The sequence below is a fragment of the Numenius arquata genome, chromosome 3, assembly GCF_964106895.1.
Source record: "Numenius arquata chromosome 3, bNumArq3.hap1.1, whole genome shotgun sequence".
Classification (NCBI taxonomy): Eukaryota; Metazoa; Chordata; class Aves; order Charadriiformes; family Scolopacidae; genus Numenius; species Numenius arquata.
Genome location: NC_133578.1, coordinates 51,360,369 through 51,385,336, shown reverse-complemented (window position 1 = coordinate 51,385,336; position 24,968 = coordinate 51,360,369). Strand labels below are relative to the sequence as shown.

Here is a 24,968-nt window from a genome sequence, read left to right as displayed (position 1 = left end):
AGAATACCTTCACATGTCCCCATCTCCTTTCTCCAAGTGTACATACATACTTATAGGAAAAAAGTCTTTTTGAGAAGTAGCTCAGTTGGAAGGAGAAATGAGAGAGAAGTCTAATTCTCTGTTTATGCAAATTGTATCCAGCATATTCTGTCATCTAAGAAAACTTCTGTGTTAGGCCTTTCTGCTTTTTCCTGCCCAGATACTAAAAAATAGTATATGGTCTTGTCAAATGCAACTAAGGAGTGGTAAACAGACTGCTCTTCTCACTAAACTGTGAAACAACGCTCTGTACTGATTTCTGCTGCTTTTTTAAAGTGTGATGCTTCGAAATGTTAAAGGAAACTAAAAAGTTTATTGGTAAATCCCTTCAGCCAGCACGACCTGTGCGTCATCTGCCTTCTAAACAAGGTGAGTAGCATGGCTAAGATACAGTTCACTCTGCCAAAGCTTGAATTTGCTTTTAAGGAAATAACAAGGATGTGTAAAGTGACTTGGATTTTTTTATGTCTTTTTACAAACTACAGTGATGTATAAATATCTTGCTGTGTGTTGTTCTTGCTACAGCATCTCTGTGATAAAATCTGAATTTAAAATAGATTAGATTTATGCAGAACACTTTTTGGTGTTATTCTTCTAACTTGACATCTGAAATTCTTGCTTCAGAAAGCTGAATGAGGCTTCTTTATAAAATTTGGATTTCTCGAGTTAGTTGACTCCTGTTATTGAACACATAATTTAACAATTAGATTATTGTTTAGATTTTATTGCAAGTACAATACACTGTACCATACCGTTCTTGTCTAGCATTCATATGAGTTTAAAACAAACAAAAAAGCCCAAGAAAAAAAATCATGCAATATTTATGTCAGGTGTGTATATTTTGTTGTTGTTGGTTTTGTTTTTTTAAAAATCTCTGTATGCCTTCTAGATATTGCAGTATTACAGCTATTATTACTGTTAAGGTAGAAATGTTTGGTGGCCAGAGAAACTGACAGCAGTGATAATGTGGACAGAAGCTAAGTGACATGATAAATTTTTACTTTGTTTAAAATTAATGGAAGATACGGAAAAACGGTACTGTGGTGCTAGAGCTTTTAAGTTGTGAATAAATGCCCATATAATCTCTGTAATTTCAGTAATGTTCTTGTCAAGTATCACAAAATAAAATGTGGAGTCTGTTTATTTAAAGTATTTTTTCTTAATTTTTTTCTCTTATCTTCACCAGCATCAGGCATCCCGTTAAACTTACAGACTGAATTACCTAGCAACTCTGAAGCACGTTTGCGGAGTAAGGTTGACTGGGTGAGTATTGAGTAATTAGTAGATGACAAAGTTGATGGAGTGTGTTCTAGAGTGCTATAAATTGGAGGTCAGCTGATCCCTTATTTTACCAAGTGAAAAGTAAACTGTATTTCCAGCTAGGAGTGTCCTTGAATCTGTATGTTATAAACCAGCAATGTTAGAAGTATGAGTTTCAGAAATGCCTTTCCCTGATGTTTGCATGCACTAGTAGCTGAAAAATAGACCTTTTGAGTGACTTAAGAGTCTTATGAAAGTTTGTGTGGCATTTCTTTACTCTTCACTGAATTGAAGACAGCTATTTTAAAGTACGCATATTCAGTCTTTGCTTATTATGTGTAAAGAGTAACATTAGAAATTTTTTCTCTGTTAGCACATGCACAAATTCATTTGAGGCAGCAAACTTCACAGAAGAACTTCCAGTGCATTCTGTTCTGTTCCATTGACTCTGCTGGACTGGGCAATAAATGGGCCTTAGCGTTCAAAAAACCAGAAGCACTCTAGTGCTTTATTGCCAAAAATACTTGCTTTTAGACTTGGTACAACGTGTCTTTCAAACTTGAAATTGGTTGTAGCTGTTTGCTGCAAAATGCAGTTTGTAGTGTTCCAACTGGAATTCTTGATGTTTCATAGTCTGAATTTGATTTTCTGTTGATAATGATTTGAATCACAGAATCACAGAATGATAGGCGTTGGAAGGGACCAACAACAACAAAAAGCCCAACTCTGACAAACCAGGTTCTTAAAGCAGTGAAAGAACTGAAGAAGATGTTAGCCTTGATTCCAGGGAATTTTTGCCAAACTGGTGTTCAGAGTGAAAGTGCCTGAATACTCACTGTGCCTTAACTGGCTAATTTAAAGCAAAGAATAATTTTTATTCCTTCATGGCATGCAAAGAATTTTCAGAGGATCTGGAGAGTGTTGAGTCCACTACCTCAGTTCTATTTAAGGTAGAGAGAGAGGCTTGAAAAGTCTCCATCAGTCAGTATCAGTTTTAATTTACTACTTCTTAACTATCATTTGAAAATTATATTGAGCTTCAGAAATACATGCCCTGATCTAGGGATATTCTTTATAGATGGATTCCATTCTCTGTAGATGGATTTCAGATAGGAACATGTTTAAGAGTATTGTGAGTGGTGATACTCAAATGTTAAGTTTTGGACCAAAACCCAGGCATAGTAGAACTTTTGATATTAAGCAGTTGGCAAGATGATGTGATGGGAGATGGTGCAGAAGAAATGTAAAAATATTGTGGTGACATTGTCTGGCACATGGCTTTAAACTCTGCTTTATTATGCTTGTCTTTTTTCTTGTGATTTGAGAATGTGTTAAATCCTTTTTTGTACTTGGAGAAAGCTTTTGAATAGCTAAGACTTGTGAAGACTAGTTGAACATCACATAGCGGTTAGAATTAGAAGTATGGCTCTCTGTTAACTTCAGTCTGACATCCCTAGATTTTTCAGATATTTTTCTCACAGAAGTTTTAGGCAAATCAGAAAAAGGTAACTACACTTCAGCCACAGAAAATGGAAGTGCAGGCAGGATGAGTAATGTACTGGAAATATTTTAGCATTTCACAATTTGTCTTAGCACACCATGAAAGCTGGTGGTGCAGTTGCAGTACAAAGTATTAACCGATGTCTCTGTCTAGAAAATAGGATCTCTTCCGCTTTTGACAAATGCTTCCCAAAACTTTCAGTTCTTCCTGCCCCCGTGCCCCAAATCTGTTTCAGAATGAGATTAAAATTCCTCAGCCAAACCTGTGGAGCCGTTTGGGAGCCAAGACAAATTGTTGAGGATAAACTTCTTTCCTACTTTCCAAAACACTCACTTCAAGGTTGTGGCAGCTGGAAGGAACTCGGCGTTATACTGTAGATGTTGGGTCTTGATACTTAGGAAACCTTTTGCTAAGTGAGAGAATCCAAGTTTCTCTTTTGGTCTTAACGAAAGTCCTTCCTGCTTTTATTGTTCCCCAGTGTAGCATCTTCTGGCTGTGTTCTGGGTGAGATGAGAGAAAGGGAGGAGATAATTATGTTCGTTTTCAAAACTAGGAATAGCACTGTAAAATTAGGTCTAAAAAATTTGCTGTCTCAAATGTGCTTACCTATACTGTTTTGTAGGTCGTTGAACTATTCTTTTACAGTATGTAATAGAGTAACAAGCATTCTACAGGTTCAAATTAAACTTCTCAGGCATTTTACGTTACCAGTATATCCTACTTACAGTTTTCTGCAGTTATTTTGTAGGACTTCATCTTTCAAGTTAGAGATGCATCAACTTCTATGATTCTATAACTGTTATAAATAGCTACAGTTCTGACTACAGTTTAATTGGTGCAAGAGTGTTTCGTTTCACACTGTTCTTAAATTCTAAAGAAGATGGTGATTCAGTTGCAAGGAGTAGAAAAATTGAACAGAATGCAGTTTTCTTCATGCGCAGAAAATATTAATTGGCCAAAATCTTAGTGACTGGTGAAAGCAAAATTGATTACTGAAACTGTGCTACAACTGTTATTTTTAATGAAGAAACCCAGAAACATACGTCCTTGTTTTAATATGGTTGAAGGAAACAAGCTTCATAACTTAATTTTGTCAACTATATCAGAAAATGTTTAACTCTTTCCTCCCTATTTTAGTTATCTGAAATGACTGAAGTGAAGATTTTAACTCAAACTGTGATGCCCTGTCAACCAAAGCAACATGAATCAGAAGCAAAAAAAGGTAAAATACTGCATGGAGATCTGTGTCAGAATTGTATTTTCTGACATATGAAACCTTCCTGGTTTTCACATAACACTCTAGAGAAAGGGTACAGCTTGGCCCTTAACTGACTTGCTTGCATATAAGGGGGTACCTGTCCTGTGTTTTGTTTTTGTTTTAAAAAAACCCCAGCCAATCAAAAAGAACACCAACAAAACAAGTAAAAACAAGCCCTGAGCATAAAAAAAAATTCTTCACACAAAATCCTGGTTTTCTATAAATTGCTTCTGTGTGTAGAAGTACAGGTTTGAGTTGCATCCTTCAGCCTGTTGCAGTCATAGCATACTATCTTTAAGATAATTGCGTGCAACCAATTTAACAATTCAGTAGTTTGGCTTTCTTTTCCTACTCTTACTACAGTTCTTCTGAAATACTAATTTTCTGATGTTTAGAAATCTCTTGATTTCTTTTATGATTAGTCCTGGACAGTTTGTTCCTGTGTCAACACTGTCCTTAAGGTTTGCTCCTTATGCTTTTCTTTCCGTATATCTGTCACGCAGTACTCATAAAGCATAATAGTATTTTTGTCATGGTTTGGAAGTTTAAACAAGCCGAACTTCTACTCTTTATTTCATTAAGGGATAATCTCAGATTCCAAACGTATTCTCACAGTCCTCCTCTGCGCTGCTTCCTGCCTGATTCTTCATTCTTAAGCGTGTCACAGGAACTGTGATGGTGATCAAGATTAAGTCATCAGTTCATTGAGACAATTTTTTCTGTTAATGTCTTCCTTTAATTGGACATCTCAAATCTCCATTGGTAATCTCCAATCCTTAAGTAATCTCTGGAGACTTGGTTTGTTCTGTTGCTCTTAGTACTCAAGAACTGAAAGAATTCCTTCAATTTTCATTGAGCCTTTCCTATTTTTCCTCAGTCTGAGGTTACCATCACCCAGGTTCTTTAGTAGTAATTCTACGCTGTTGTGTGTTACTGACTTAAAAGTAAGTCTTCCGTGTATCCCCTTTTAGGCACAGGTTCATTTCTTTGATTCTTGATCTTGGTAAATAGAATAATCTTCCGTTCTTTGGATCTAGTTTGTTGTCAGGCTTATCAAGTTCTGTCTGTTTGGTGGTGGTTTTCTGATGTCTGATCCAGTCTCGTTGATTCTGCTTGTGGTGTGTAGAGGTTATTGTGTTCTACAAGATTTTCAATGCCTTCTTATCAGATCCTGGTCTCTTGTATACACCATCACTTTGGACCTTGTTTAGTGGTTAATTGCTCTGTGATGCCTTCCTGGCTCTACTCCGCATTTGTCCATAATGCCAGACTTTTTCCAGCACTTGTTTTCAAAGGGCTTTTGTTTGTTTGATGACTGTTGTAATGCCTTCCCTCAGAATAACACAACTTTAGAGGTCATGTTGTTCAGCTACTGCCTGTAAATAAGACTTTTTTTTTTTTTCCCTTCTTTGTCTCTTGCATCACACTGTGAAATTTCCACTGGAACTCCGTTTTTATCTCCACACCATGTAAATGAAGTTCTAGATACTAATTTCCATTTGATATCTGTTCAGTGGTAATATGCCCTCAATTACCTGTCTCTAAAGTTCTTAAGTGCTTTTTACTGCTCTCAGTCACTTTCTTTCTCTTAGAATCGTAGGCTAGTTTGGATTGGAAGGGACCTATAAAGGTCATCTAGCCCAACCCCTCTGCAAGAACAGGGATGTCTTCAACTGGATCAGGTTGCTCAAAGCCCTGTCCAACCTGATCTTGAATGTTTCCAGGGATGGGGCATCTACCATGTCTCTGGGCAACCTGTTCCAGTGTTTCACCACTCATCATAAAAAATTTCTTGCTTATATCTAGTCTGAATCTACCCTTTTCTAGTTTAAAACCATTACCCCTTGTCCTATCACAATAGGCCCTGTTAAAAATTTTGTTCCCATTTTTCTTACAAACGCCCTTTAAGTACTGGAAGGCTGCTATAAGATCTCCGCAGAGCCTTTGCTTCTCCAGGCTGAATAATCCCAACTCTCTCAGCCCATCCTCACAGGAGAGGTGCTCCAGCCCTCTGATCGTTTTTGTGGCCCTCCTCTGGACTCAATCCAACAGGTCCATGTGCTGAGGGCTCCAGAGCTGGACGCAGAACTCCAGGTGGGGTCTCACCAGAGCGGAGTGGAGAGGCAGAATCACCTCCCTCAACCTGCTGCCCACCCTTCTTTTGATGCCAGTTTAGGAAGAAGGATGTTGTGGGGGACTGTGTCAAAGGGCTTACAGAAGTTCTCTTCTTCATATGTTTTTAAACAAGAGGGGGGAAAAAAAGCAAGCTGTAAGTTTTCAAGTATGCTCACGTTCTTTAAACAATTCTTTTAAAAGTTATCCTCATGCCCTCACATAAGTTCAGCAGTTATTCCAGTCACTTGTGGTCAAAGGCGGAAAAAAATCCCTTTCATCATTGACTTCGTGGCCTCTCTTGTCAACAGCCTGAGAAGCAAAAACTGTAGTCAATCAAGTGACTGTATAACAGTCTTACAAGATGCCCATTATTCCTAAAGGAATAAAATTCTTTGTCACCAAGGACCAGAGATAAAGTTTGTCCCTTTTCTTTATTCCTTTCCTCCTGTTTCTGCTCTTGTTTGAGAATATCAGCTTAAAATACAGACATGGGTAGGCATATTATATCTGAGGCTATGCTAGAGTAGAGATAGTGCTACAAACTCAAATAATAACATGCACATTCTAAGCAAAGCCCCTGACTCTTGTTGATTCAGTGTAAAACCCTCAAAACTATTTAATTGGTATTAATCTCTCTGCCAGTTTCATGCAGCAGATCTCATCATTACTTTTAGCTGTTGAAAAACATCAACTTAATAGCTCCAAGAGAAGAGACACTCAGTTTTGTTATCTGTCCCGTTGAAATGTGTGCCACTTTGGTGTGAGTTATAGACAGATTTTCTTCTAGGGCTTCAAGATCAGTTTGAGGTGTTTCTGTTAATTAGAGCAAGATATAGTATAATACTGTCTGCAGTACTATACTGTTGGATTCACCTTTTTGTGTTCTTTTGTATTAAAACAACCAACCCTTATTAGCTTGGAATAGCCCTCCATATTTATTAAGTCAATTTGATAGATTTAAAGTGAAATGCTCTGTAATTTACTACAACTTGTCCTCATGCAAGGTCAGACTGAAATTACTGCTGGTTTTAATATTGATTTTTATATTCCACATACAGTATTTCCACCCTTCTCTAAGAAACCAGTTCAGTTCTCTGAATTCCCAACCTTAATGCCTTAAACAACAATGTTGAACTTAATTTTGTATATTCACAGAAAGGATCAAATACAGCAGAGATTTCCTTCTGAAACTTTCAAGTGTTTCTCTCTCTCAGAAGAAGCCAGAGTTTCTTCCTGATCACCCAGTTGTACTTGAAAAGCCAGTAAGTAAAAGCATTTTTCGTATTAAGTGAAGTTATAAAAACAGTCATGGAGGTTTTGACAACCCATGTGATAGGAAACATTTTTCTTCAGACTAGCCTGCCAAATGGATAAAACCTTCGAAAGACAGATTGTGCAGCTTGGCTCTGTTACTTTTGTACATAACTCCCCCAGTCGGTATTTGGCATCTTAACCATGGCAAGTACCATACAAAGGAAAATGGTTTATTTTTGTTTTCAAGAAGATCAGGCATGTTTCCAAATTTAAAGTTGGCTGGTTTTTTTTTTTTTTTTTTGGTGTTTTTTTTCTTTTGTAAGCATGCTTTTGGTCGCTTTTAATAAATTTTCCCAGAATCATTTAGTTTGGAAGGGACCTCTTGAGATCACTTAGTCCAACCCCCCTGCTCAAGCAGAGTCAGCTGGAGCAGGTTGCCCAGGATTGTGTCCAGTCAAGGTTTGAGTATCTCCACAGGCAGAGACTTAACAACCACTTTGTAGAGAGATTGCACAGCCTGTTGCAGTGCTTCCCCGTCACAGTGAAAATACAACTGGTTTGGGGAGGCTGTGAAAGCTGTGTCTCTTCCATCAGATCTTAATGAATATTCCCATTAGTTAAAAAGAAAAAATAAATCACAAATCTTCCGCAGAGCCGTTATGGTTTCTAGAAGGGTGGGAGAGATATAATCTAATTTTAAGGACAACCTGTAGCAGAGCTGATACGATAGTGAGAAATTATCTGGATATTGCTGTTCCTGAGATCTCAAAAGTGCGTGCTGAGGTGAATTTCTTTGCAGTTTTGCTTGTGGCATCCTGATAACAGGTCATCTAACGACAGTACTCTTTTGGTAGAACAGTAACGGAAATTATAGTAGAATGTTTGTATCCTGATTCATTCAGGACTTGTTTTCAATGGAGGGTGCAAAACCACGTAATTTGCTTAAACACTGAACAGTAAGTGATGTTCAGTTGGTCCATTATCCATCCTCTTTCCCCTGCACTTTAGTTTCCTTCATGCAGCACATTTGTAGTTACATGGGAAAATTCCAGTGTGTTGACTGATCCCATGTCACCATTTTTCTTCATAGAAACCAGAGGGATCAATGAGATGCGTGAGTAAATTAAATGAATGGTGCTTATAAGGGGCAGGAGGAGGCCTCCAAATAAATTCCTAATGAGGAACAGGCAGTCCTACAATATGTCAGTGAGCTTGCATTTAGGAGCAGGTGGTTGTCAACAGTTTGCCGCTCAGTTGAGGATTTGGGTGGTTCTTGCCCATCTTAAGACTTCCCTAGTTCTCAATTTTTGAAGTCACTGAAGAAGCATATGCCCATCTATGAATGAAAGCTGTGTTTTCCTATGGAGAAAGCTTCCTAGAGTGACGTGTACAAGGGAGATGCTGTTATAGTCAGTGGGCTGTGGGTTGCGTTTGTCCCGAAAGGTGCCTGGGTTTTTTGAGATGTGGGGATCAGGCCTACCTATACATAGCTCAGCATTTGAACTGAACTGATGTTACCGTGTTGAGAAAGTCTGCTGGGAAGACTTCACATTAAGTCTCTCTGATTAATGAATGTAGAACTGTTTGCATTAATTAAAAAAAAAAATCAAATTGTTAAATGTACGTGGAGTAGAAAAGAGTTAAAAGCAGACCCATGAAAACTTGTTTTCAATGATCTCTTACAACTGAAGTAATTTGAGGGTTTGTTTGTCTTACAGGAAAAGAGCAACCCTTTTATTGACATATGCAAGAAATGACAGGTTGTTTGGAAGATGACAAATCCATCAATGAAGGAGCTACCTTTTGATCTAGATCTTTATGATTTTTGAAGTTACTTGGGTGCCTACAGATGGAAGTAGGACCCTACGAAACTTATGGAAATGCCTGTTTCTTCCAGCAATTGCCTCAATGCTTTAAAAGTCAAACCTTTAATTTGTAATGCCTGAGATGGTAATACAATTACAGTGAAAATAAATAATTTTACATTTTGCTGTGACAGAATTTTGTCCTTGAATTGTTTGTGTTATATAGCCATATAGTTTGACCATAAATTCTGAGCCAATACTTGACTGTTTTTTTTTTTTGCTTGCTCTCACCTTTTTTCCTTAGCATTAATAGTGGAACAACAAAAACCGGCTGTGTCAATTCTCAGATGGTCTAGGGTATGTACTTCTCTAGCTTATATCTGCCCCCTGTTCCCCCCCCCAAAAAAAACCCCACCAACCCACAACTCAAACAACCAAACCTTCACTTGCTTCCTTTCTTCATTTGAAATCTCCATCTTGACACAAGAGATTCCTTAATATTTTGTGGGTACATACTGTATTTTAAGGATAAAGTCTCTTGTAACTAACAGTTTCACTAAAATGGGAAGTCTTCTCTCATCATGGATCAGAACAGGAGAACTGTCTCCGCATTCCAGTCCTTGAAGTTCTTTGTAAATAATTGTCCAGTGTTTTTGACTTAGAAATGTGTATGGAACGGGCAAAATTGAGGAACAAGACACATTTTAATCACATCTAAGTAAATGTGTGTACCAATACATGGTTAATTCTATAACTTTTTTTCGTAAATTAGAATAGTATTTAATAGTGAAGTGGAAAGCAGTAGTTTGAATATTTCCTGAATGTATCCTTTGGTTGACAAGCATCAATAGTAGTTATTTTGTATGAATATTGTTACCTTCAAAACCTATATTCAGCCCTGCGATGATGTCATTTGGGAACTGAAGGCCTGAAGGCAGTTTTTAAACCTCTGTCACAAATGATAATGGAAGCTAAAGGAAAATGTGTTGAATAGTAATCGCAATGGTGCAGAAAACTTACAAGTTGCATTTGATAGACAGTAAATTTCTTTCCCTGAACTATGCAACTGAACTTGTTTGAATGCAGTTTCTTTTATGTTTAGCAGTAGTTGGGCAATTAAACTAGGCTTCCAAGTGTATTCTATTTCCATGTTGTTTCCAAGTAATGTTACAAAGAATTGAAATATTTTTTTGCTGGTTTTGTAAGCACTGGGAATTTTTTCGAGTGAGTCCTGTAGATTTTCTTTTTTTTTTTTTCCCCGTTACGTGTTGAAGGCAGTTTCTGTGTGTAGGTCTCAAAACTCTTTAAGTGAAACTTCTAAAACTTGTTCTTGTGTATGATTCAACAAAGTAGCTTTTTACTAGTAAATACACAAAGGGGAATAACTGTTAGATGGACATACGACCTACTAGAAATTTCTCCCCCTTCCACCACCTAATTGACATGAAATTCTAAAGCAGGTTATCTTAAGAATAATTTTAATATACTTTATTCAGTGAAAAGGAAAAATTTCTTAAGCCTTACTGTAGTGTGTCAGTTTTCCCTTAAGTATTTACCCTGTAGCAGTGTCACATGTCACTGTGTTTCCTTCCTCGGTAGACCAGTAGTGACAAAAGAAAACATGCTATACACCAGACTGACATCTTGTCTTAAGAAAAAAGCCAGCCAGATCTTTAGGAATGTGAGTAGTTTTACTTTGCTAAAGACAAGAAACCTTTAAACTTTTCGCTGATCTGTCATTTGTGACTGTAGTATATGTGTCTGGGTGCCTTTTTAAGGTGAACAGATGTGTAATTGGATCACGTCAATATGGAAAGCTTTGGACTTCAGCATTGAAAGCGTTCACTTTAGCTGATTTAAAAGTGAAATTTGTCTCTAACATGGAGACCTCAATTTAGGTGTGTAGGTACCACTTTCTGACATCCACCTTTGCTTAGAGAACCTGAGCTCCAATTGAGGGGGTTGATTCAGTTGCCCAAAGGTAGGCACCTGGTGTCATCTGAGGCATGTAGGGTATCTGCAGCAGCTGCATGGGGCTGGCATAAATGACACACAACCTATAGGTAATTCATTGCTCGTTTGTAAGCTAAAGTCCCCACTTGTAATTACATACAGTAATGCGCTGGTTGAGTTGAAATAAAAATAGAGAAATCCTACAGTGAAGATTTTTTAATTGAATATGACTTTCAAGTTACTTTTTGGGTACGGTTTGTAACTTCGGACTGGCTAGATGAGTGGAGAGTGGTCATTTAGCGTGTAGAGCTTGTCAACCTGTCATGGAGGTGTGAGGTTACCATAGTCACTTGTCTTTCATTCCTGGGCTGGCGGACAAAGCTACCACTCAGATGCAGGGGACAACAGCAAGACTTTTTAGGGAAGAAGGTGTTTCTACTTGCAGGTTTTTGACTATTTATGCTCTAGTAGTGATTTCTCTAAGGAGTTTTCAGTGAGCTGAAAATTAAAATATTTTCCAAGTGTTTAGGATGTAGGGTTCAAAGAAAATTGGTTGTGAAATGTTAAGTCTGTGTTTCCTCTTGCGAGGGTAGGGGCTGTGAAGGGACAAGGCTGTGAAGGGTAGGCTGTAAAGGGACAATGGCACTGCCTTGTCGTGGGCAGAAAATTTTCTGTATGAGTGAAGTTCTGTATTGACACAAAAAAATGTCCCCTGAAGCCTGAGATATTTATGAAAACACGTGTTCATGTTCATACCTGTTTCTTCTGTAAAAGGAGAAAACAGCAGCATTAAGTAACAATTGTTTATTAACATAAGACTAAAACTTTTCACAAATATTTAGTCATACCAGTCAAGATGCACTTTTATGTGACAGTTTGGACTGAATATACAACAATAAACAGTTCAGCGTAGTTGTCTTATTTCAGCTTTTAGAATGCATTGTTTCACTGAAGAAGAGAAGGTAATAAATGTGCAGGTTTCCATATTTTAAAATGGAAAATACCACATCTACGATAACAAACAGTATCACATCATCAATTCTTAACCCAGGCACACCTGTACTCTGCTGTAGGAATGTTGTTGTAATGAAAGACAATGCGACTTTAACATCACTTGGAACCACAGCTTCTAGTTGTTATTGAGGACCCACCACGATGCTGAAAGAGAGGAGAATTTATTTACTCATTTCTTAATGTAAATTCTCTACTTCTTGTAAAAATCCTAGATAAAATATCTATAACATATAAAGAAACATTCATTTATATATGAAGGTAATACTACTTTATTTGAAAACTGCATGCTTTCAAGGATGAGACCTCTCCAGGCAGGGGAAGAATACTTAAAATACTAGGAGAGCTGAATATAACTGGTGGTGGTGGTGGGGTAGCTTTAGCACAAGAATTTATATCTCTTGTTGGTAACAACCAAGGAGGCATTAACGTGTCAATCGTGACTGTATCTGAGATGCCAAGGCCCCTTAGCGGAGGGGTGTTCTAGGCTCGGGAGGTTTTGCACTACACAATTTGGGGATTAAATTCCTTAGCACAGCTTGCTTCTGTAAACACGTCCACAAATCCGTCCATTTATGGCATTTTTCTGCCAAATGTTATTCTTGAAGAAGAATGTTGAGAAGATACTTAAGAATCCTACCTTAATTTGTCCTACTAGTCCCTGACACATCAGTGGATTAATTAATTTTGGCCAAAAAAAATGCCAGTTTAAGAGTTTATTTCATGGACTACAGTGTCATAAGTGTTCAGTGCTTTTCCCTTTGCTTTTGTTTTCTTCACCAATAGGTTCTCTATTGTCCTCAGGTCCGGATCTTATGTAAAGATGAGGCATTCACTGAGGATGAACTGAGTGATTGATGCCACCCTGGTAGATTGCCCAGAAGGGATTTGGTGGGATAACAGGTGAGCAAGTGATTATAATAAGTTTTGGTTCCTATTAACTGATAGTAAATGTGTTTGCTTTAGGATAATACTGGATCCAACAGTCTTGAAATCCCATGTCTTCCTGAATCATTCTTAGCTCGGTAAGTGTATCCTTATTAACTTTAATTAATCAGCTGAGTGAGGACTCTTGGGTTGTGATCTTTGAATCAGATTCACGTTACAGTTTACAGTTGTTTCAGTTCTCAGTTAACCAGATGTGTAAAAAAAAAACTGCAGATGTGTCTGAGCTAGGGTAAATTTGTTTTTAAAACAGAGCCCTACCTATGTGCTAGTTGCAGAGAGGTTGGGGTTTTTTTCCTGATTTTACAGTGGTATCACTTTATGGTGTCTAAAATTCTTCCATGAAGTAGACTGGTGGCACTGCAGCCATCATTTTTTTATTTCATGAACATTTTCTCTCTTTCACATACAAATATGATTTGTACAGGTCAAATGCACAAAGTACTTGACATGAAACGAAAGTTCAAGTGTCTGCACAGATTTCTAAATAATAGATAATCTGTAAAATTGTAAAAATACCTCTGAATGAATTACTACCCGTTGCCCCCCCCTTCTCCCCCCCAGTGAGAAATGCTGTTTCCATGGCAACTGTCTGCCAGGGTAGAGTGCTGCAGACTGAAATCCTTCTTAGCAGGCAAGAGTTGATGCTTTAATGAGCGCTTTGAATCCAGTTTCAGACACTTCTATATTTAGGCATTTATAAATGATGTTTACATTTCATTGTATGTTAATTGTACTTCAGCTGTGAACACTCCTGGGTCATACCCAGCCTAGCTCTTGGGCACAAAGAAGTTTGGAAAAAGGCCACATTGTTTCCTACAGCCAAGTTTGTATTAAATCCAGCAATTTACCCAGTAAGATACAAGATTGGAAGGGATTCTTGGTTCATTAAGTGCAATCTCTTGATACTGCAGGAATCCCTGGCATATAATTGTGTTTTCAGATCAGGCTCATGAGGTCTGAAAACCTCTTGGCTGGTTCCTTTTAAGGAGAAACACCAGGTATAGGACTATGTAATTATTTTTTTCCTAATAGATGGGGTTTTATTATTTTAAATTTAGTCTCCACTCAGACATAGGGGAAAATAGGGTTTCATTGTAATAGATTTGTGTTGCCCAAGATAAAAATTTTGCTGTCCTCTCTCTGAAAATATGGGACTGATGCTTGCTTTGCTTCATCCTGCACTGTCTCCTTTAACTATAATTTCTCTGACAAAGAAGATGTTGCATGCTCATCGGTTTGTATTACAAATAGTAATTTGGAATCATTAACACCTTGCATTTTCAAAGTAGTTTGTTTTTTATCCATTTTAACATAGCTGGAAGTATGTACAATACATTGGTTAATAACTAGAAATAATTAGTAATTAAGACTTGTGTCAGTCAATGTAAATATGATTAAATTGAAGTCTTCATTAACCTGCTATTTTTTGCCTGAAAATCTTAAACCGGGTGTATTTTACTAATCACAAATAGTATTTTTATTTTTTTGTTTATTGCAGATATTTTCTTAAATAGTGTATGCTAGCATAACTTTCCACCATATAAGATAAAGCATTGTGGGTTTTATTCTTGCTGATGCACTTTACATTTCTGTGCTTGAAATAAAAACATTTGGAGTCCCTTTCTCTATCATACTTTCCCAAAGAAAAGCTAAGGGCGATATTTTGCAGTGGTCCTACATATGGAACACACTAATACAGCAGAACTCTTCACATGGACTAAACAAAAAAGAACGTAAAAAATTGGTATTTACCTGGGACTAGCATTGTTGTGATGAGCTCTGGAGTTTCCAAGAAGTCCACGTTACTTCTTTGGAATGTCTTGCTGTAATTCATTTGAAGGTGGCTAAATAGTTTTAAAAAAAAAAAAGAAAAGAAGAATCAAGTTTTTTAAAGGGGCTAAACATTTTTATGAGCATCAGAAATTTTACAATTAGTGCCGTAACAGAGATTTTGTGCTTCAAAACTTCTAAATGATGATAATGGGAGAGAAGAGCAGATAAGCTGTGAAGTTCTTGCATGTTATTTTAAATACACTTTTTCTTCTGCATTGCTTAACTGGTACCCTGATGCTCATCTCTTGGTTGTGACCCAGTACAGCAGTTCTTGTTCCAAGTGTGTTGACGTGTTACCGGTGTTCTCGAGTCTTTCTGGAAGTAAACTCTGAACTGGGGCTTTGTTTAAAACGAAAGAAACTCAGCTTCAAGAGACTTCTCTGTCTTCCTTCAGAATGGTTTCTGTCTACAGATTTAGGATTGTGGGTTTTGTTTGGGCTTTTTTAAATAGTAAAAGGAATTGAGGAAAATCTTTTTATCTCTACTCAATTTCTCAGCCCTCTGCCTGCTGCAGGCTAGAACTCGGCTGGTAGGACTTTTAATCACTATAACTTCTATTTTGGGCCCAAACCAGACATTCTGGGAATCTGTAGGATGGGGTTTTGTGATGTGGATTTGGGAAGCTTCGGGAGAGCTCCCCAGGACTGCTGGCAAGCTCGAGTGCGTTGCTGGATGGCGCACCTCCCGCCTCATTCATTTCTCTCACTGCCATCGTTGAACTGTGGTAATATTGCTGCTTCCCTGTTCTTTTGTCTCTGATCAGCTACCGTACATCCGATGCCATACCTTTCTCTGCTCGCTTTCGGACATTTTCTGTTCTGTTTGAACCAGCTGTGTCTTTCTGACATTTTTATTTACATCTTTCAGTATGTTTTATTCTTTAGCAATTGAAGTATTGTTCTGAGGTGTTAACTGTTAGATATTTAGCAAGAGATGGATTAGCACTATTTAAAGTAATTTGTATTCAGTTATTCAGTCCTTTTACTCAACTGCTCTCTAACCTTCAAAACTTTCTGTAGGACAAAAAAACCCCCAAAACAACCCCCCCCACACCCAAAATTACCTATTCCAGGCATTGCTGTTCTCCCAGAACTCATAAACAATGAAGCGGGAATCACCTGGAAGCTTCTGTATGGAAACACTAAGAATTATAGGATAGAACTAATTTAATCAACCATGACAAAGTAACTGGACACACACATCTTATTCCAAATTGCGTATGAGTATGAACCAAATGCAGTGATTTTTGGAAAAACAAACAAAAGCCCCAAATAATAAATTTAACAAATAAGTGATTTGGGGAAGTATACTGTGAATTATCTGAGCTTTTTTTTTTAACTCATGGGATATCTTCATGGCTTTTTATTTATTAATATTTTATCTTGACTCTTGAGAAACTAATTTTTCATATTGCTCCAATAGCGTAATATATCTGAAATGCTAATCAGTAATACAGAAAACTAATCAAACTACTGTAGTTCAGGGAAAATCAGGTAATACAACATATTGCACATAGAGAACAGTTCAAGTTTGTAGAGTACCTTGTGCTGATTCCTTGAAGAATTACACTGTGAGAAGTCATCCTTTTGTAGGAGAGATGTGTCGAAGTGGTATAGAGTTTACGTGCTTTGGAAGCAAATAGCAATGGAGTATAAAGACAGACAGGATGATGTCTGCTGCAGATATGCTTTAAAAAAAATACCTTTTGGTATTATTTACTTGTCTCCTTAAGTCATTCAGCTAACAATTTATCATGGGTGAAAAATGACCCACAGAATATCTGCTGATCCTCTACACAGAGTCATCCCACTTATTATTCTGAGCATAATGGCTTTCTAGCATGTAGGGTACTTAGGCATTTGGGTACTCAAATTGCTGTTTAGATGTATAGCACAAAAAATATATAGATGTATTTCTCTGAGTATCCAAGTGTGAAATTGCTGCTCTTACTACTGATGTGCTTGCAAACTGGTCTCGGATTATATTTCATGCTGTAATAAGAAATTTCATATGATTTATGGTTTTTTTCTAGCTGTATGCAAACGTACATTGTAAAATAGCAAAAATACCAAGAACTGCTGGAAAAAACATCAGTCATAAACAACTGCAGTGAAAAACAACCGGTAGGTGGCATTACAGACTTACCAAATGTCTGTAAACTTTGGAAAGAAAGTAATTTTTTGCCATCATTTGTTAAATTGCATTCTGAAGTCACGTAAGCTCTCCACCCTGACATGTTTAAAGTCACTACAATGTTTGGCTGGATGTTTGGTTTTGGAAGGGGGCTGGGGAGCTTCTCTTTGTTTTTTTTCCAGCTCTCGGCCCACAAGAGAATTTTATTTTCCTCGTCAGTCTGCCTTTACAAGTGAACCACTGCAAAAAGGCCGTGCTTTTCCTCTTCTGGCTTAACTTATATTTACTGGTCTGTGTGAACACTACTGATACGATCACCATTAAGTGTGATGATCTCATAGCAACAAGGCTCATAAATTAGGGATGTGGTAGGCAGCCTTTGAAGATATAGGAAGATCCTGTATTTGGTAAACATTATAAAAGTATTTATTTCATGATAGTCTGTAGTGTGTATGGCAGTAACTTTCTCAAGTATGTTAAATTAAGAAATTCAATACAGTTGTGAGTCACTAAAACTTATTTTTAACCCAGATCTAATGATTTCATTCTAAAAGGACCAAAGCAGAAATACACTGTTTTATTGAAAATTTTGCATTTTAATTTTTCCCATTCTTTATGGGAATGACAGCCTAAAGAGAAGATTTTGAAAGCTTCCAAATAGAGAACTGGCAATCAGGTTGGTAAGTTGCTCCCTTGCCAGGTGAGCACAAATGAAGGATGGTAAATGAGTTTTCCAATAAAGAGTGTCAGCCAGCCTAGGAGCATCCAGAAGCTGTGAACTGATGACCTGTAGAGCTGACAAGTCTTAAAAGATTGTTTAGCATCTTTGGGGCAGCCTGTGTTGTTATTTTGAGATGCTACTTAAAGTCTGCCCATGCACTTTGACATCTCTTTCTGATTTTAGTTGTCTTTGAAAAGCTTTGTCTTACACACATAACCAGCCAGGAAAGAAGCTGTTACAGGTTCTCTCTTTATAAATAATGCAGCTCCACTTCGAGGAGATTCAAGAAGTCAGACTACATTCCTTCCTTCAGCCCAGGGGCAATAACATTGTACTTACTGCAAGCAACCACCCTGAGAAGAAGCAGATTCCACGTACTGCTTCAGAGCAAGCCGGAATTCCTCGACTTCTTCTTCTATCACAGACATTTGACGTTGAACAATCATTATGTGCTGATATAAAAACATTACAATATTACTGCCATATCATCCTCTGAATTCCTTGTACCTTAAACTCTGAAAAGCCTACCATAAAACAATAAAAATCACAATCATCAACACCTCCCACCCCCTGAAAAAAACCCAAAAGATCCTTTGAAGTTTGCAGTCCTTGTTTTAGTGCTTTGGAGTGGGGAAGTAGAAACATCCGAATGTAGCTTGTATATATTGTCAGGCTGAGGCACAGAATGGAAACACCCAAAATTAGTGTTGACCTTAGAGAACCTGAGAGTCATCCAAAACCTGGCTGAGAGAGCCTTTTCAGAAGAGTGCAAAGGAAATGTTTATCTTTGGAATATTCAGCAACAAAGTCAGCGTGTTTCTTTGGATTAATCTTTATGCAAGGAGGGGTGAGGTTTGAGATCGCATCCAGTGCAGATTGCAGGAATTTGCTGTGTTACTTTAATTGAGGTGCTTTTGTAGTCTCTTGCCTCTCAGAGCTCTGACTCGCACCCGAATGAGATGCCTAAGGTAGCTTGTGTTAAATGATGCACAGAGAGGGGTATTTTTCCTTCCACCTTTCTGCAAAAAATGAACAATCTTTATAAAAAGGATTATGGAAATACTTGGCAGTACAGAAAAACTATTTATCCTGAATTATTATGGTTATCATTTAGTTAATATAAGTAGTTTACATATTGATTCATCCATTGAAGCTTGTCAATTTTACTAATGAAATATATAAAGAAATACCATGTGCTTCTTAATTAATACAACTTCCTCTCTTGTGCGGCTTTTTGACTTGTTTCTTCCTTGATTATTGATACTCTTATCTGATGGATTATCCCTCCATCATAAGCAGCCTGTCTAGCAATATTGTAAAATCTCATTTAAAAAAGAAAAAAATTTAATGCAGCTTCTGTGATCTAATAAGGAATTTGATGGATCATCTATTTTGGCTATTTTTTCCTGTGTGTTTGATTTGCAATTTGTTAGGTTCAAAGCCTAGAGTTTAGGAATGCTAGTGTATTTGAAAACTGATCTTGGGACACGAACTTAACTAAAAGTAAGTTTATTTATGGTTATGGTTTTGGTTTTCTAAGTTGTAATATTGATTACTGCTTAAGAATAGATGCTCCCCCATCTTTCCTGGTATGGCTTCCTATAGAGTTTTGGGAGGGAGGAACAGAGGGAGGGAGGCTGGTTGGCTCTACAACCATGATTTAAAGCATGCACGCAGCATTAGGTGATAGGGAGCTGAGAAGCCCCATAAACGCTGCTGCCAAATTCAGTAAATCATATAAATGTCACCTCTAATTCCTTGTGTGAGCTGAGGCTCACTGTATCCTTTGAAAACAATGGAAAAATTAATATAAAAGTTTCTCCAAAATCAACAGTTTCTCCCACATATTCTAAGTGTTGGTGTGTTGCGTCTTGCACAGTGTATTCTGCTGACTAATGGATTTTTATCACTGGGAAAAGGGAGGATGGTGATTGTTTTTTTATTATTTTTTAACAAAAGAGGTCGAGTGAGATTGTTGTCTCAATAGCTGGCATAGAAAATCAAATGTCAAAAGTCATTATCTTAAAAAGCACTTACAGATTTTGCATTTTCTTCCAAAACTTCCTCTTCAAATGGCTCAAGCTTTAGGTCCTTTCAGGCAGTTGAAAAGAAAATAGAAATGTAAGAGGCAATACTACAGCTGTGTTCTGCTCTTACCTATTTGACAAGCTATTCCAATAGCTAGATTCTGTTGTATCTCCAGAAGTTATAATTAAATCCCTTCTTTATTAGCTGTAAGTCAAACACAAGCATTGTTTGCAGAATCTTGCATGTTTCAGTGGTTAAATCCAACCTAGGCTGTTCTGTAAAGTTTTATTTATAATGCTGAGCAAGTAATTTTTCATTTGTAATAAATCCGCTTGCTCACAAATTATGTTGGAGTTAATTCAGAAAGGACAGATGCCTTCTCAAATTGTCATGTGAATAATGAAGATGAGGAAGGATGGTCATTTGAATCACAGAATCATAGAATGGTTAGAGTTGGAAGGGACCTTAAAGATCATCGAGTTCCAATCCCCCTGCCATGGGCAGGGACACCTCCACTAGACCAGGTTGCTCAAAGCCCCATCCAGCCTGGCCTTAAACACTTCCAGGGATGGGGCATCCACAACTTCCCTGGGCAACCTGTTCCAGTGCTTCACCACCCTCACAGTAAAGAATTTCCTCCTAATATCTAATCTAAATCTCCCCTCTTCCAATTTAAGACTATTACCCCTTGTCCTGTCCCTACACTTCCTGACAAAGAGTCCCTCTCCGGCTCTCCTGTAGGCTCCCTTCAGATATTGGAAGGCTGCTATGAGGTCTCCCTGGAACCTCCTCTTCTCCAGGCTGAGCAACCCCAGCTCTCTCAGCCTGTCTTCATAGGGGAGGTGCTCCATCCCCCTTGAAATGAACTAAGGCTCCCTTAATTATTATATATATATAATATATAAAAATAATTATCCCTTACATGCCAGGCACACCCAGCACCCTCTAACCCAGTGCCGTATGGATATTCTGAAAATTACCCATATGCCTGAAAAAAGGACAGATCGATTTGCAATAAGCAGCTGAAGCAAAATGCGCTCTTTCTTGGGGGTGCTTCGCTTCTCGTTGCAAACAATTCTTGTGTAACAAAGACTAGAAAAAATTATTCTGCTTGCAGCTGGGCGAGGATCGATTAACCTCAGGTAGCAGGCATTTTGCCTGCACAAATACTGTTTACTCGCCGAAAAGCCATCAAGAGGTGGGCAGGTAGAATTCCAAGGAACAGGGGACCTGCAGAGCGAGGCAGGAGTGAAGCGGGGTTCACGCAGTAGGTGCTGTGCAGCTGCACCTCCCCCGCAGAACGTGCATAGAAAGGCATGAAATGGGGGCGGCGGAGGGAGGAAACACCCAGCTTTAATAGCTCATTTGTCAGTGCAGAAGCCTCAGATAAAAACCCTGAGGAGAAAATGCATATTCTGTACTTCCAGTGCAAAATTTTTCTCGGGATAAGTATGGAAAAAGAGAGGAAAGGAATGACTCGAGTTGTACTGCGAGCTTTCTCTTAGGGTAGCAAGGAAAGGATTCTTTTCTTCAGACAGCTTGCTGTGACCTTGGAGCATGTGAGCACTGGCACATAGTCCTCATCAGTGCTGAAAGAGCACTCAGGTATCGGTCCTACCTCACCTCAGCTAAGAAGCGGTAGCTTCTGAAATTGCCTCAGTGTGATTGCGTGATCCTTCTGATCTGCTTCAGGGCAATGTAAAAAAGAAGAGCTTTAGTAGCTGCTGAAAGACAGCTGAAATGCAGCACTTGCTCGGATGTGGTGAGCTAACCTGGAACATCATCTGAGCTAAAAACGATTAAGTTACTGCTGAGAGATGGCATATGTAGCAGCCTCATCCCAGGTGGGAACGAGGATGACTTGGTCACCACTTGATGTTTCTGTCTAATTCATTTCAGTCTGAAGTCCATGGTCATTCAAGCGATCAGCTTTGCTTTTTCTTGACTTGGCTTTGGAACAGAGTAGATGGGCTGACAGTCTCCTCCTAAGAAGCACTGACATCCTTTTTGCAATACATGCCTGTCCCAGTCAGGATCCAGACACTGTTTTGCAAGATGCTGTTGAAACATGGATCACAGGGAGCTCCTCCTGCCGTAATGAAATGTAAGTTCTAATAAAATTAGGACAAGAGGGAATGTAGTTAATATAAAAGTCTTTTTCTCACAGTTTTTTTGATACACCTTAGGATACTTTATAGGACCAGAAGTTTTATGGTTTCTAAGTTGCATGCCATGCATGGGTTTTTTAGTTCACAGGGGCCACAAAGAAGTGCTGAGAGAAGAACAATCAAAGGAGGTGGTCCTGGAGAAGCTGCAGGAATGGTGAACTTCCCATGTCTCACAGTTAGACCTGGCCATGAGATACAAAGTCAAGCAGATGCAAAGTTAGGCAAAGGTGGGTATAGTCTGTCTATTGGCAAAAGCAGGTTTGTCTAATTGCTATGTTTTGTTAATTGAGTTTCATATTGATAAGGAGGTAATTAAGGAAGTTCTTTGCCCTGCCCCTCTTTCCCTTTGGCACTGAGCTTCTTTTCAAACTGAGGCTCTCTGTCATTTATGTGTAGCAGATTTCATCATTTTATAACATCCTTGTTGTAGGTTTATTTACTACAAAATAGTTGGCTACTTTCTGTAATGCTTACATTGCATTATTGCTGTACGACAGGTTTCTTTTTCTTTTTTCGACAACATTCGCTTAAATGTTAAGTTTTCTTTAACTCCTTTTTGCATCAGTCCGTGTCGGGAGGTCGCTGTGGAGCTGCTGCTTCTGAAGCAGAGCTGGGAGTAAAGCTGGACCAAAAGCGAGAGTTACATTTCATGACGGACTTTGACATTTCAAAATCCAATTTATAGCTATTCAGAAAAAATCAAGTTGCTACTAAAATGTCATTAACGTGGCAACTGCTGTGTAATTGCTTTTCTCATGCAGAAAAGACCTCTGGGAGGAAGCTGGTGTGTGTGTGCAGGCAGATGAGTATGCCCTGGCCAGAGGCTTAATGGACTGAGCAGACCATGAGGAGCTGCTGAGCATAGCAAGGAACAGAGTGAGAAGCTGACAGAAGCTACAGACGGTGCCACAAGGAACGGCCGAATTTCACAGCTGAGTAAGGAGAAGCGATGCGAGAGACCGTCAGACCTCGGGGGTAACCAAAGGGACTACTGGGCTCCCTTTTGGGAGTAGATTCTTGCAAGACCAGCAGTGCTGGGGGTGACCGCACTGGTAATGCAGCTGATCAGTAATAAGGCTGAGATAACAGAAAGACCAAATTTTGGCCCCCAACTGGGACCAAAGTGAAAAAGTAATTAGGGGTGTTTTGTTCGTTCGGAAGGGAGCAATGGCAGAGAAAGGTCAGCATGCCTGTCTTGCTGAGCCCTGTATCGGATCACCACCGTTTATTGTGTCTTCTTGTTAAATCCCTTACTTAACTATTTTCTAGGTATATAATTTGCTCAAGTTAGGCTAGCGGGTGAGTAGGAGCCATTTGTCTGCCAGGACCCAAGGTCTGAGCCGATGCTTAGGTAAGGGGGATGGATCCAGCCAAAAATACTAGATGGACTTGAAAGCTATGATAACATTCACGGGGGAACGTCCATCCTGATCAGCTGGAAAGAAGGCACAGGATCAGGCTGTTGCGTGTTCGTGTTTCTGTGAGTACTGCCCGTCTGTTTGGGGGTGCTGGTGACGGGCACCCGTGCTGGTGTGCGTGGATCTGTGTCCTTGGAGTACATGCACAGCCTCGCTGCTGGTGAGCACTGACCTCCTGCAGGGATGGGCAGCATCAGTAGCATCAGAACTGGAGCAACTCTTGGGTCTGAGAGCCCTTCAACTGAAAGCCTTGCTTCTGGACCAGGAGGAAGAAATACCCCAGGTCCTAAGATCCACTGAATTCAGGCCACTCCCTTAGGACCTATCTGAAATTGTCTGTTCTTCAATAGGGACACTTTATGTAGAGAACAACACAGGAATTTATAACCTTACTTTTTCTTCTACTTTCTTTTTGCTCCCCCACGCAAAGAAAAAAGTCACCATACACAGACACAAATCAACTTTTACCACCTAAGGTAGCAGTAAATCTGCATGAAAACAAAAGAAATAGACATTTTCCACACAGACAGATGTTGCTCTGGTTTTTACAAGCCCTGGGAAGCGTTGGTACCATTGGATCAGACGGGTCGTTTGTCAGACTCCGGGAGGGCTGTGCTTTGCCGTGGGAACCGCAGGCGGTCTCAGGGCTCTGGGGGCCAGAGCTCCCAGGTGGGATCGTGGGATTTGCGTCAGCTGTTGGTTGAACTGTACTTATTAGGGAAGTGTTTTGATCTTTATAAATTAGTGTCCTCTGACAGGGATGGAAGAAAGAAAAGTTTCTGTCAAGCTTTATTGGGAAAGTTTGGAGAGGAAGAGAAAAAACTCAGATCCTAAAAAGAGATGCTTGTCCCATGTTCCCCAAAACAAGCATAACTAAATACAATAACATCCTCCGGTCATAGAGTAATGTCACATTTCAGTTCTTCATAAAAAGCTGGATCTACGGTGATGGGAAAGGGAGTGTGGGAAAACCATGTAAGGCTTTCATGAAAGAAGAAGATGAAAGGAATATGTAGACATTTAATGAGTATTAGCTCTTTTAGGTGGTGTTGAAGTTTTACTCATTGATTGGAAAGACTGTGACTTGGGACATTGAAAGCATTTGTGGTTTAAGGATTGCGTTACTGAAAGTGAGACAACAAACATACATACCTTCTTTTCCAGCCTGTCAATCAGCTTTTGGAGTCTGTTTATCTGGGTCATCCACTGGCTGTCTTCCTCAGTCCAACCTTTGGAAAACATAAATAATGAACATTTATAAAATGTTACTAAATGCTGGAACATAGTGTATTCATTTATTTTATAATAAAATGTTTAGCTTAGCTTGCAATTTATTTTGCTTATCAAAGGTCGTGCTGCAACTTGCTCAATGTTCATTTAGGTGTAACTAAGGAAAGCATGATTTTGACTGTATGAATTATTTTCTTTCTTTTTAAGATACAATAGAAATCCAATATAGAATGAAAACTATATTCTAGATGAATGCCAGTGTTTTTGAAGTCATGCTGATACCTGAAGAAAGG

At 38.7% G+C, this 24,968-nt stretch overlaps 2 protein-coding genes across 2 annotated transcripts in view; one reads left to right on the top strand and one right to left on the bottom strand.

Moving 5' to 3' along the window:
- Positions 1–329: 329 nt before the first annotated feature.
- C3H8orf88 (chromosome 3 C8orf88 homolog) lies at positions 330–9,184 on the top strand. Its single transcript, XM_074145820.1, has 5 exons — positions 330–408; positions 1,232–1,302; positions 3,938–4,022; positions 7,329–7,435; positions 9,146–9,184. The coding sequence occupies exons 1-5, from the start codon at positions 330–332 to the stop codon at positions 9,182–9,184; spliced, it is 381 nt and encodes a 126-aa protein (XP_074001921.1).
- Positions 9,185–12,314: 3,130 nt separating this feature from the next.
- Positions 12,315–24,968, bottom strand: part of NECAB1 (N-terminal EF-hand calcium binding protein 1) — a 57,483-nt gene continuing 44,829 nt past the window's right edge. The window contains 6 exon segments of the mRNA XM_074145938.1: positions 12,315–12,343; positions 14,897–14,988; positions 16,041–16,118; positions 18,171–18,283; positions 19,869–19,922; positions 24,598–24,674. Coding sequence (XP_074002039.1) covers positions 12,315–12,343; positions 14,897–14,988; positions 16,041–16,118; positions 18,171–18,283; positions 19,869–19,922; positions 24,598–24,674 — 443 coding nt within the window.

Bases quoted from the DNA above. Each gene is read 5' to 3' on its own strand.
- C3H8orf88 (XM_074145820.1), top strand. From the start codon at position 330: ATGTTAAAGGAAACTAAAAAGTTTATTGGTAAATCCCTTCAGCCAGCA. The intron at 4,023-7,328 runs GTAAAATACTGC...GTATATTCACAG, and splicing joins TGAATCAGAAGCAAAAAAAG to AAAGGATCAAATACAGCAGA. The intron at 7,436-9,145 runs GTAAGTAAAAGC...TTTGTCTTACAG, and splicing joins CAGTTGTACTTGAAAAGCCA to GAAAAGAGCAACCCTTTTAT.